Source organism: Lissotriton helveticus, chromosome 1_2 (assembly GCF_964261635.1).
Source record: "Lissotriton helveticus chromosome 1_2, aLisHel1.1, whole genome shotgun sequence".
NCBI classification, from domain to species: Eukaryota; Metazoa; Chordata; class Amphibia; order Caudata; family Salamandridae; genus Lissotriton; species Lissotriton helveticus.
In genome coordinates this window covers 303,375,410-303,388,448 of record NC_136058.1, presented here as the reverse complement: position 1 = coordinate 303,388,448, position 13,039 = coordinate 303,375,410, and the positions used below count along the sequence as shown (strand labels likewise).

Below are 13,039 nucleotides of genomic sequence, written 5' to 3'. Positions count from 1 at the left end.
AGGGATTGTCTATTTCGAACCGCTGGCCACTCTTGAGGTGAGTCTGCAAGAAGTGTCCCTGCACAGGACCAGTGGCCAAGAGTGGTGTGGAAGAGAAAGGGTTTGTTCATCGTTCTGTATGCCCGCTGCCTCTCAGTTCTTCCTTTGAAACAGGGGTCCACTCCAGCACCGGTGGGCTTGTAACCATCTTAGATCCAGATAATAATCTCCTGTTTTTAGCAACCTTGTTTTAGTGGATGCCTCACACATGTCACATGTACACATGCAATGTTGCACCTAAATCACTTTGCACTATGAATTCTGTTTTTGTGCAACTTGTGAACAGGGGTCCTTCATTAATAAAGATACTTTTATGTATTTCAATTTAGAAATGGCCAACCCTTCAGGATCTTTCAAGAGCATCACTGGAGGTAAGAACTCCCAGCAATGCTGCTGCTGCCTCATGAATCAGAACATGTGGTTGAGGAGGGAGTAAGTGATGCAAGGACCTTGTCTTTTGTGATAAAAGTGGAAGTTCTGCGCATTCCAAAAAGTGATATTGTGAATTAACAAGACAGAAAATGTGTTGCTGATGTGTACACCTTCGTACGAGATGTGGGACATGTCTCAAAATGCTCAAAAACAACCAAACATGCAGCCTGAAAGCAGAGACATCAAAACCACACATAAAAACAAACACCAATATTTTTAGTTGACTTGAAAGAATGCTGCAGTTGTGTAGAAGGCAATAGGATGTCTGCGTCTATTGTGAAGTTTAAAACTGGCAATGGCTTTGCAGTGACAATTTTAAAACTTTTTTTTAGCATGGGCCAAAATTTGGTGAGCAGGCAAAACCAGAATACATATCTAGTGCAGTCAGTCCATAACTATTGACTGTCCTGCTGGATGCAGGGCAGTATCAAGTTTGAGACTAGGCTCCTCATTTCGAGTCGCTCAGAACTTTCTGGCGGTAAAACCACTGTGGGAAGCACTGTTACCACATGGTCACAGTATGTCCCGGACAGTTTTTCCAGTAGATTAATTTTAATTTGGGTATTGTCTGTGTATATGTAAGAAGAAGCCTTAAATTACTGTTCCTTTTTGCCACGGGGAGCATTTCAAGATTGAACACAAGAGGGGAGAGTGCCGAGTCCTATTGAACTCTCCACAGTAAGGTGACAGAGGTGATGAAAAATGTTCCATTTGTGCTGTTTGAGATCTGTTGCTGAAGAAGGAAGCACACCAGCCCCCAGCGTGATCACGAATATATAGCTGCTGAAGACGATGGAGCAAAATGGCGTGGTCTGTAGTACTGAATGCTGCTGGGAGGTTGAGCCCCCCTGAGCCTTCTTTATCCAGGAGCATTCTGAGAGCATCGGTAGCGGACGTGGTGACCCTCTCAGTGGACTGATCTGCTCTGAAGCCTGCCTGTTTGGGTGCTAGAAGATTAAGCGGCTCAGCAGACACCTGAAGTTCTGTAGCCACCACCTTTTGTTATAGTTAAGTGACATAGGCGAGTAGAGATATAGCCGTAAAATTAGGAGGGTCATCAGGGTTGATGCCAGGTTTTTTTAAGTAGTGGTCTGATGATTACTCTGTTCCAGTCAACTGGAATTTGACCCTGTTATAAGAGAGGAGTTAATTGTAGATACTTTGGTAGAACTCCTGCTGTGCCAACTTAGGGGGTCTTCAGCTCCAGGCAAGGAAACTCAACAAAAGCCCTGTAGTTTAGGGAGAAACCTCCCTGCATTTCAAAGCTTTTTTTTTCTTTCCCATCAACAAACCCCTATTTGTGTGGTTGTTTTTTGAGATTGAAAAAGAGAATGCTACACTGGCGGCAAGAACGTAGGGCATGCGGCGTTCCATTTTGGTGAAGACCATCTGCTGTAGCGGCCTGGGTCTTTTCGGCAAAATGCTTTCCCCCAACTGTGCCATCCTCAGTTGGTGGCCGCATTCTGCAGTGTTGGCCTGGCAGTCAGTCCACTCGCTCTCTGTTATGCCTCACTGAGATAGAAGTGGTTGTTTCTATTTGTTTCAGAAGCCCTTATCCTGTGAGTCCCCCTGTTTCTTTCCAAAAGCAGGTTTGTGTGCAGGTTCTGAGCCTGTAACGAGGTGCTGGGCTGCTTGCAAGAGTTAGCACCTGTAATAAATGTATATAACCATATGCTGGAATGTAGTGTTATGTGATGATCAGTACATACCTGCCAACATTTGCTACTGAAATATATTAAAAGGAATTGATGAAGGGTGAAGTGTAAAAGCCAAAATGTCATAACAGTTTGTATTAAAGGCAATTAAAATATTTTTTGCTGCCACCAAAATGTGAACAGTTATTGGACTTACAATCAAGCTATTTAGCTGTTAGTGGTCAACTAGGACCAGGCTCATCAAGATTTGCTATATCCCTGCTTGTTGCATTAATGTGGTTTGTCCCGAGCAGGTTAACTTAGAAATTGCCATAGTGCTCAACCTTCACACAGCAGCCCATTGGTCCAAGGGCGCTGGTTCATAGTGACAACCCCCACCCTAGGACTGCCATAAATGCAATGGTGGTCCCAGACAGGAAAATGTCCCTGAGGGACGCTAGAAAGCTTCCTGCATGCCAGGAATACTTTAATTTGTACTCTGCAGAATAAAAGCAAATAGCAAGTAGACCCTGCCGCCTACCTCTACATGCAGCCGTACTAAAAGCATACTGAGCACAGAAGTCCGTGCCAGTTGGGCTGAGATCTCACAATTGGGTGACCGGAGTCAGGGTCGCCTCCGACTCATCTGCTGGCCTTCTAAGCTTAAAATGACCAGGATAGTCTTTTGCGTTTACATTAGAATAACTATAGTGTCTTTGTCATAGGCCCCATTTTGAATCCAGTCACCGAGTTTACCCCTCTACTTTAATCCTTAGATGGCCAGACAAGAGGTAGCAGGCCAGTGCACTATGAGTCTCAAATCTGTGTCATCAAGCTTACTGGAATCTGGACATATTCATGTAATAAGGACATAGGCTGTGATCCTCGGCAGACCAGTGTTAAAGTGCATACAATAGTTTAAAGCAGTATGCTATCTCTTTATGGTTTACAAGAACTATCTTAAGATGTAGATTAAAACTTGTGCGTTCTGGAGAACGATACTAGGTTAAAGGTGATATGTTCTTTTAATCCGGGTCTTGTGGGTAGAAGAGCTATGAGAGAATGTGAGAAGAGTAGCTATGTCCAGGGAACACCTTCCTGCTCCACCCTCTCCTCGCGCGAGTGCCGCGTGCTCCAGTTGATGTCCCGCCTCTTTGGTTTCATTGGAGCTCCCGCATAAAATATGTATAGGGCACTTTTAGCATTCCAGCTGCTCAGTCTTTGAATTTGTGCCTGAAATTATTTCTCTCTCTCTCTAAACTGTTAAGGTTTAGCACACTCTGCATTCTATGATTTTTTTTACCTCTTTTCTTTATTTTAGACCTCCATGAGGATATTTTTGTTTCCATTTTAGTAACATTTATTATATAATGTTATGAAATGTTGAGTCTTTTATGATAAATGCTCAGATTTCCTGCATTGTCTTTCAGTTGTGATTACCTACCAAGCCTTTATCATTGAGTGTGTTGAACAACTGCAGAGTTAACAAATGATTGATTTTGAGGGTGACACTGATCTGTATTTGTATTTTCTTTGTCACAGGAAGTGAATCAGTTGTGGGCCGGCCTTGGCTACTATTCCAGAGGAAAACGGTTGCACGAAGGGGCGCAGAAGGTTTTCTTATATTTTCTCTTTTTGTGCTATTCATTTGTTGGTTGTGTGTGTGTGTGTGTGTGTGTGTGGTTGTGTGTGAGTTGTCCGGCTGTAGAACCTCAACAGCAGGCCATAACTGCACACAAAATTAAACTGTATTCGCAAGAGTGTCTACAGGAAGAGTGTGACCATTTATAAATCTCATACTCTTAAGAGCTGTGTGTTACATTTGCAACACTGTGCCACCAGTTAATCCACCATTGTGGATTAATTACATTGTTTAATCCTGTGTGGTGGGTGCATTATTTGTTTTTAGTTATCTAATTTATTTATAGTTCTTAAACATCAGGTTGTAAATGTGAGGTAACATTGCACTTCATATATAGCTAGGTACCACATACAATAGGTACTTAATATAACCATCATTTCATCGCATGGCCAAGCATATCAGCACTTTGTAAATTGTAAATTGATACTTGTATAGCGCACTACTCACCCGCAAGGGTCTCAAGGCGCTTGTACGAATACTGCTGTGGAACCCATCCTGGCTTTCCCTGTGAGGTGTCCACTCCTGGGCACCCCCAAGGTGGAGGCTAGGCATCCTTAGCGTTGTGGGGGCCGTTGTGGAGATTAAGCAAGCTATTGCCCAGAGTTGCAGAGTGGGACTCTATGATTGGAATAGGCACCGAGGCGAGAATTATCAGGTCCGTGGAATTTTGAGCCCAAGACCCGCCGAGGCGGGGAATTGAACCGTGGTCCCGGGCTAGACCTCTGTATCAGGGTCTGCCGCTCTAACCATTGAGCCACACTTCTCCAGCCTTTCCATCCACTTTGATGATAGCACAGTGTTCGACCCAGATTCCGATACATTACTTCAGGAACTAGAAGAATAGGTGTTTTCTGAAAATGAATAGGGAGGTTTACCTCCTTGCATCCAGGGTTAGGGAGTTACAGGGCATGTTAGCTAAGTGGGCCAGAGTGGAATTTTCATTTGACCAGAGGTAAGGATCTTTAAATGGCAGCCCCCATTTTCTCATCTCTTTAGTAAGGACCCTCAATCATATATAAAGGAATAGGTGGGTAACACTGCATCAATACACCAACAACACACATTTACTTATTACATTTGCAATTCAGTTTCTCTGAGTAAGGAATCACATTCCAGTTCTTCCACCTCTTTCGTTTCAAGTCATCTTGAATCAATGTTTCATTTTCTCACTCCATCATCTGCAGCTTTCTTGAGACGGTCACTGAGGAAAAGTTAATTATAACAGCACTTGCTTTTAGGGGACCTAGGGCCAGATGTACGACCATTGAATTATGCGACTCGCAAATTGTAAGAAATTGTGAGTCATAATTTGCGAGTCCCGCATTGAGTGTACAACAGTGTCTCAGAAACTGTTTGCGATTCGCACTGGGGTGGCAAACTGCATGCCTTATGAATATTAATGAGGCTGTCACAATTCGCGACCACATTAGGAATCACTAACACTCCCAGGGATGGTGGCCTGCTGGGGTTAGCAGATCGCCATGTCTGAGATTGCTTTCTCAATAAAGCAGTCTAAAAATAAAAATAAAATACAGCCCGTTTTCCTTGAAGAAAAACAGGATGCATATAGAAAAGAAAAATGAAACTTTGCAGTTTCATTTTTAACAGCAGGCAGTGGTCCCTGGGACCACTTCCAGCTCTTAAAAAATATTTGTGCACCAATTCACAAAGGGGAAGTGGTTCCCTAGGGAACCCCCTTTCCCTTTGCAAATGGTTTACCACCTACTTGAAGTTGGTGGTAAACTACGAGTTTTACACTCATACATGGAATTAAAACTCGCTATTAGGAAGGGAAGCCCTTGGCACGCCCCTTCCTAATAGCGAGTCGCTAACCCTATTTTGCGAGTCACTAAAAGATTAGCGACCCGTAAAATCGAATAGTACATTGCCCAACCATTTTTTGCGATCACAAAGGGCCAAATAGCTCTTTGAGACCGCAAAAACGGTTGTACATTAGGCCCTGAGTTCTTCCTGTGCCCCTTAAAGAGGTATGTTTCCTCTATGGTAAGATGTATGCTTACAGGGAACATGGGACTTGATAGTTTTCGTAACCTTTTCAAAGGAAGGTTTAAAAAATTAACTCCATTCATGGTAGAAAGGGTACCTGGTGATGGAGAAAGGCAGTGATTGTGAATTGCCCCCGAAGTCGATTATGTTTGTGCGACCAGCATTTTCTCTCTCAGGTACGAGGGAAGAGGATCTGGAAACATATTTTTTAAAACAACAAGGGCATTTGGACATAATTCAGTTTTCTGCCGTTGGTCCCTTCAACTAAGACCAGTAAATGGCCTTGTTCCAATATTTTGGATAGCTAGAGTAAAAAAGCTTCTTTGGGTGCTCAATGGTAAAATGAATGAGTTTTTTGTGATCCCAGTTTTCAACCAACTTGGTAAAGTTAACGGTATGGAATCTTTAACAAAGACTCCAACATAGGACTATAAGACTGTGCTTTAATACCATTTTCTATACACAGCTTTGAAATCCTTAGGTTTCAATGCATTTGTGTTGAATTTTGCAAGGTGTATAATAACACCATGGACATTACTGGCACATAAGGATATCAAAACCTCTGTAGTCTCTACTCAGAGGGATGATATGTTTGTAAATGATATTTAGGACATGATGTTGTGGCCAGATGATATTTCTGCTAAAGATCTTCTGATAAGGGGTCAGACTCGCGCTGGTGCTCTGGTGAAGTGGTTATTAACCTTACGACTTCTGCCGATCCCTCTGAGTCATTACTAGTATTGGGGGATGCTCACTGAGCCATTAATGGAAGTGAAGTCCCCCAGTCTAAACAATTCCTACCATTTGAACTTCAAAACAAACCATAGAAATGCAGATACAAGAACACAGCCGACAATTACACAAACATTGAAATATTTTATTTATTTCACAATTAAATGTAGAAAGATTTTAATGGGAAGAAGGTTGGAGCTTATCTCAAATCAGTTGTTTTAATTCTTAAAGGTGAAATGATATGCTAAACTCTAGCATATCCTTCTAGCTTATTCCCGCTAATGCATGCTGTCTTTTTTGTAGGGGCTTCCATTGAGGCCACTCATCGTCTATACTATGTTCTGTTTGTTTTACCTGTGCTGCTCCTATGAGTGAAGCTAAAGACACCAATCACATTTTTTGTATCATTTCTAATTCCTTCACATTTACAGAACTTTTGAAATACATTTTAAATGTAACTATCTTCATATACTTTTTTAATCCTAATATTATTTTCTATAGAGTAGGGGACCCTCTTGAGTAGGCGTCGCAGACTACACGTTAAGAATTCCTCCTGTAGTGGATTTTGGAATGTATTGGTGTCTCGAATTCTGTTTGTGTTTTTTCTTTTGTTGTGTTTGGCTCATTTATCTTGCTTACCTTGTCCTAGGTATTCAATTTCAATCTTTATTTCGGTCAATTAGATCATAAAAGATATACAGAGAATAAAAAACATTGTAATTTGTACAAGTCAGTAAAACATTAATTAAAAGTTGGACTACAGCATATAGGTAAATTCATCCTTATAAAAGTTTGCAATCATTGATTGACAAGAAATATTAAGAGTACACTTCTGCATTCAATTTGCGGGTGCGAATAAACCACATAGCTGTTAAAAACGTTGCCACTGCAAACACAATTGGGGGAGACACATCAGTCTTTAGGATCCTATACGCCGGGAAAAACTGTCTGAAGCCCAGATTTTTTAGGAGGGGGAATAGCCAATAACTCCTGATTCTTTGGTAAGCTTTGCAAAAGAAGACCACATGTAAGTCATTTTCTTGGGTATGCCCACATGCCGGGCAATGCTCTGTGGTTGGAGGCAAAGACCAAGAACTTGTGAATGACCTGAGGGGTAGTGTGCCATATCTCCACTGGAGAAATAGCTTTCTGGTTAGGACAGGGGTCATGCCATCCAAAACACATTCCAGAAAGTAGGAGTCTTTGCTTTGAACAAATAAGTTCGTCAGCGATCCCTCGCGCGTGCTATCCAAAGTGATGGTAAGCTTTAAGTCATAATAGGCTTTTGACAGTACTTTGCGTGGGATCCTGGTGCTTGCGTTTGCTAGGTCAGTCCAAAGTTCTTTAAGGCCCAGACTCTCACATGACCTTTTTATATAACTTAGCCATGGGATGTGGGTTGCATTTGGTAGAGTTAAAAACTCCTGAAGCTCGGATCGATAGTTGATAAGTTCTTGGCTGCTCCATAATCTTCGCCAGAAAGTTAATGGTTTGAGGCCCAGTTCTTCTGCAATTGATCTAATTCTCAGGTCTAGTCTCAAAGGAAGTAATGGTGTGCTTGGTCGGAGAGCTACCAGCTGCCTGATGAATTTATTTTCCGTGATCATCAGGTTTTGGGCAGAGGTGTGTCCCCACAATTCCGCCCCATATGTAACTGCCCCCCGTGCTTGCGACTTGTAAATTTGAATAGCAGGGCCAAGTGGACGGTATGTTGATTTATTCACCATCCTAGTGATGCCACCCACTAACTGCACCAGTTTCATGTTTGCTTTAATCTGGTGTGTCCCCCATGTCAAATTCTCATTTAAAGTTAATCCTAGGTACTCAAATGTGGAGACCCGCTCCAATCGCACCAAACCAAGCAAGGGGTTAGGGCGTGTTGAAGGGGTGGGGTTTAGGATCATATATTTTGTTTTAGAAGCGTTGATCTCAAGACCCCTCTCCGTGCAAAATTTCAGAAACCCATTGAGTACCCGTTGTATTCCCATGGGGGATTTTGATAGCAGCAGGGTGTCGTCCGCAAACATGATAGCGGGCACCCTGCTGCCATTCAATTTGGGAGCATCAATGTCACCAATCCTGGTCAGGTGGGCAATAACCCCGTTCACAAAGAGGCAGAACAGGGTCGGTGCGAGCACACAGCCCTGTCTTACCCCTCTATCAACGGAGAATCTTTCAGTTAGATTACCATTTCTGCCACACCTGACACGTGCAAAATTATTCTGGTGTAATCCCATTAGGATGGCGAGAATATCTACCGGGACCCCTAAGTCAGCGAGCACGCTCCACAGTTTGGATTTTGGCACCAAATCGAAGGCGGCTCGCAAGTCCACGAAAACCGTGTACAAGCTGCCCCCCTCGATTAGTGCAGTCCTCCAGTAAATAAGGTTCAGGCGGAATATCTGATCAATTGTGGACACCCCCCTCCTGAATCCCGCCTGATCTGGGCTCAAAGTAGCTGTTTCCTCAAGCCAATTCTGGAGACGATCAAGTATAAGTAGTTGGCTGGGAGCAGAGGCGAACCCTTTTTAGGTCTCGCTGGTACTGCATCCGAAGGATGCGTCCAGCTGGAGACTTATAGTTGCCTGCCTCGGGGGAATGAGGGACAAAAGGGTGTTACGAGCTTTTTTCCAGGATTTTGGTGCGCGCACGTCGGCTCCATCCACGCTTGCGCACACAGCCAGCCACCACACAGACTGAAACACACGCGCGCTGGTTACTTTCACTTTCCATCCCCCCCCACCAGTCATCGGCTCTTTTTACACACGCACGCATGCATGCATGCATACATACACACACACAGACACGCGCACACACAGGCACACACGCGCACAAACACACACACAGACACACTCGCACGCACACACACACATGCGCGCGCGCGCGCGCACACATCCCCCCCCACTCACCAAGTTCTTTTCGTGTGTCCCTCTCTCCCACGGCAGGCAGCGGGTCATCCTCAGCAGCAGGCGGGGCTCTCCACGAGCACGGGAGCCCCTCTAGCTGACACGCAAATCTTCCGGCTGACGGGCACAGGAGCGCTTCAGCACAGGAGCGCGGGGTAGGCTCCCGTCTGCTTCCTGTCTTTTTGCGGCCCCGCCCCCGTCCCAACACAGGTTGCCTGGCTTCCTGTTCAAGCCGGGCTGCGGCGGTGAGTTTTTTTTTTTTTTTTCTCATTCTAGCAATGGTGACAGCTTGTTATTAGTTGTATGTTCGTGCTGAGCGCGGCTCCCACTTCAGGGACACCGCACTCGGTTTATTAATTTTTTAAAACTTTAATAATGAGCGCGTCGCCCGTTTCAGGGACACCGCTTGTTATTGTAGTGGGGACAGAATAAATCTTTCATCTGGGTAGAGCCAGTTGCACAGGAAAGGCCCCTACAATTAAAAGCACCGAATACTAAGTATTCTAGGCGCAGTAGCGGCTGCAGCCCCCTGGTGCCTGACAGTTTGTTGAGCGAGGCAGATTGATGCTCAACAATTTAACTCGGGAGGCCTTATTGGCACACCCAGGCACTATACTGGTCGGGAGAACAGTTGAGAAGAGGCCCTGTGCTGTCCAAATATAGAGCGCCTCGTGTGTGGCTCGGTCCACTGTCTTTGAATGCAGGCTGGGCAGCGCCTGGCACAGGGGCCCTCCAGGCCGCGCGCAGCGGGAGATGTCTCGCTTCAGCTAGGAAGGTTCGCCCTTGCTCTACAAAGGCTCTCTACTGACGCAATGTATGTGTGAGACGTTTCCGTCACTAACTAGAAGTAGATGTAATAATAAACCAGGACTTCTTCCTTACACTTGGTGTGTGTGAAAGCATAACTTTAAATGCACACTTTCGGAATTCGTGTATTTTAAAGTATTCCTTAGACTAATATCTAAAATGTGATCCGTTTTAAGGCTTCATTACAGTTAGAATGCCGGAAATCAAATTGTTTTAATTTCTTCACTGGACTTAGAATATTTGAAGTCTAGTATTGTTTTTATTCATCACGTCTGTTAATATGTGTGAATTTATACAGTTTTAACCATAAAATGCATCTGATATGCAGTGAGTTATATTTTTTTTGAATTTTTTACTAGTTAGGAATGTGAAGACATATATGTTTTATTACTATAATTTCTGACAATTAATACGTTTTGAATACCGTTTGAGGTGCGTGATTCCGCATTGGCAGCTTTAGAAAATGGAATCATTCAAATGTATGTATAGCGTGTAAAGCCAATTGTGGCATTGAGAGTTGCTGTCGGTTCTGCTTTTGGAAAAGGAACTGGGGGAGGCTGTTTTTTGTGCCGGCCAAGCAACGATTATGGGTTATCTGCGGCAAGGGTTGACAGCCCTTTAAATACTGTACACAGTTTAGCTTGATGTCTTTTTTGTAACACACGTGTTGCCGATCACAAGAGTCAGCAACTGAGCCAGGCACAGATAAGAGACATAATCTTAATAACAAAAGAGAGAGTGAGGGAAATATACGAGCACTATGTGAGGTGGGAACTCCTGGTCCCCCAAACAATTTACAAAAACAATGGAGGAGTAACCCCTCGTGGATAGAGAATAATTTCTCTAATTATGAGCTTAAGTGCTCTAATCAGCACAATATGACCCAACCTGTTGCTGGATAATGCATATCCTTATAGAAGATCCCTCACTCACCAACCTAGTTGGTGACATGCTTCATCATCGGGGTCCCACCCTATAGGCCGAGTGCCTATAGGGTGTGCTGCGACACCTGACTACAGTGGAGCTGGTTAATTTTCTTTTATGTGTTCAAATCTATCAAAAAATGAGTTTTTAAAAAGGGCCAACACTACTCACTGCAAGTATTTTATTGTTGAGTGCTTGAACCCTTGTTAAAATAAAGTGTGGCACCTGTGCCTAATTAGGTAGGCTTTGGTGTCATAAGTAGTATTAAAAAATAAAAATAGCAAAAGTGTGCTATGTGAATGTGAATCTTACAAAACTATAGGTTAAAAGGTCTACATGTTTCAACCCATATATCCATTCAAGGGTATTCGTCAGGACCATGGTGTTTTGAACTGGGTGGTCCGCACTCGCTAAGGAGCGTCCTGCCCTAGTTCAAATAGGAGACCGCAAATTGCGGTTTCGTGAAAAAAAGTGCGTTTTTCCTTTTTTGGGGAAAAAACCTGTAAGAAAACAGGAAGACAAAATACAGGAAGGGGTCACATACTAGGGTAGACAAAACGAATGTACCACATTTAACACATAGGTTTATGGTTGTTACCCCAATCGTATGATCAATGTATGGGGTCATGCCAGCATTTTAGTATCAAGTGTAGTGGAGTGGTGTGGCTCACTGGTTAGAGGCGGCAGACCCGTAAGCAGAGGACGGCCCGGGACCAGGGTTCGATTCCCGACGCGGCAGGGTCGTGGACCAGGGTCAGCGGGCTCGATAATTCTCGCCTCGGTGCCTACTCTAGTCAGGGACCACACTCGGCAACTCTGGGCATTAGCTTGCCTCATCTTCACAACGGCCCCCCAGACCGCCGGGGATGCTTGGTCGCACCTTAGAGATACCCATTAGGGACCATCTCTCAGGGTGAGCCAGGACGGGTTCCCCAGCGGTCGAAGCGCAGAGATACTCCTCCGGGAGTTGATTCTAGCGCTATATAAACCCACAAATAAATAAATAAATAAATAAATAAACCAACTATTGCGATCATGCAACAGTACTACAGTGATAATTGCCGGATTGTGCCTTTCAGTCAAAGGACCAGCGCCAAAAGGAGAGGTGCGAACTGGTTATGGCGTCAGAAAATATCGTGTGTAAAAACACAAGGGGCCGGTATATCTAGGAGAGTGATCTATATCGTGCTGCGATGTGACCGGCTGCCAAGAGTTGTTTGTGAGCAGTCGTGTCATTGCCGCCATAATTTATGAAAGCGACTTATTTTGTTATTTGCTTACGCTTAGATGCGGAACTACCGCTTCATGGGCACCAGCGTTTCCAAGACGGCAAGAGTCCGTCTCCTGTAAAATGATAAAAAGAAGAAGAACATATGCCAAGTGTCAGCCGTGCGCTGCCTGAATTGTGGCATTTGAGTACAGCCTATGGGAACTTGCGGTAAATCATTTCCGCATTCTGATCGGCCCGCGTGTACTTACTTGCAACTTCTGATCGTCAGACCGAAAACCTACTTGGTTCCTGCTAGACGTGCCCCGAGGAATGACTGGGGTGTTTGTGCGCTATCGGTAAAGTAAACCCGATCACTTTTCCTGGTTGGGCGTGGCTGGGTCACGTGGTCTTGACACGTGGTCCGGTAATAGCCAATCAGGGTGCTTTAATAGACAGGGTAGAAGGACTACTCTATTCACCAGCATCCATTGTTTATATTGCTATGGTGATCGTCCTTTATTTATGTTTCAGCATTAGACGGACATTATCAAGTTGGTTTGCAATGTACGTCGAGTGATTCTGGGAACACAGAGGACAGACAGGAAGAATGTCACGGGTTGATTCTCACTACTTGCCGATGCATACGGGCAAAATAGCTATTCAGTATATTGATCTTATGAAATGGAAATCATAATAGTAATGACCC

At 44.1% G+C, this 13,039-nt stretch overlaps 1 protein-coding gene across 2 annotated transcripts in view; it reads left to right on the top strand.

Annotated features, from left to right (window-relative positions):
- MUTYH (mutY DNA glycosylase) overlaps positions 1-13,039 on the top strand; it is a 139,454-nt gene that overhangs the window by 26,504 nt on the left and 99,911 nt on the right. For both annotated transcript variants that reach the window (XM_078671784.1, XM_078671785.1), the window contains exons 6-7: positions 369-410; positions 3,648-3,719. In XM_078671784.1, the coding sequence (XP_078527910.1) occupies positions 369-410; positions 3,648-3,719 (114 nt within the window). The remainder of the gene's footprint in view (positions 1-368; positions 411-3,647; positions 3,720-13,039) is intronic.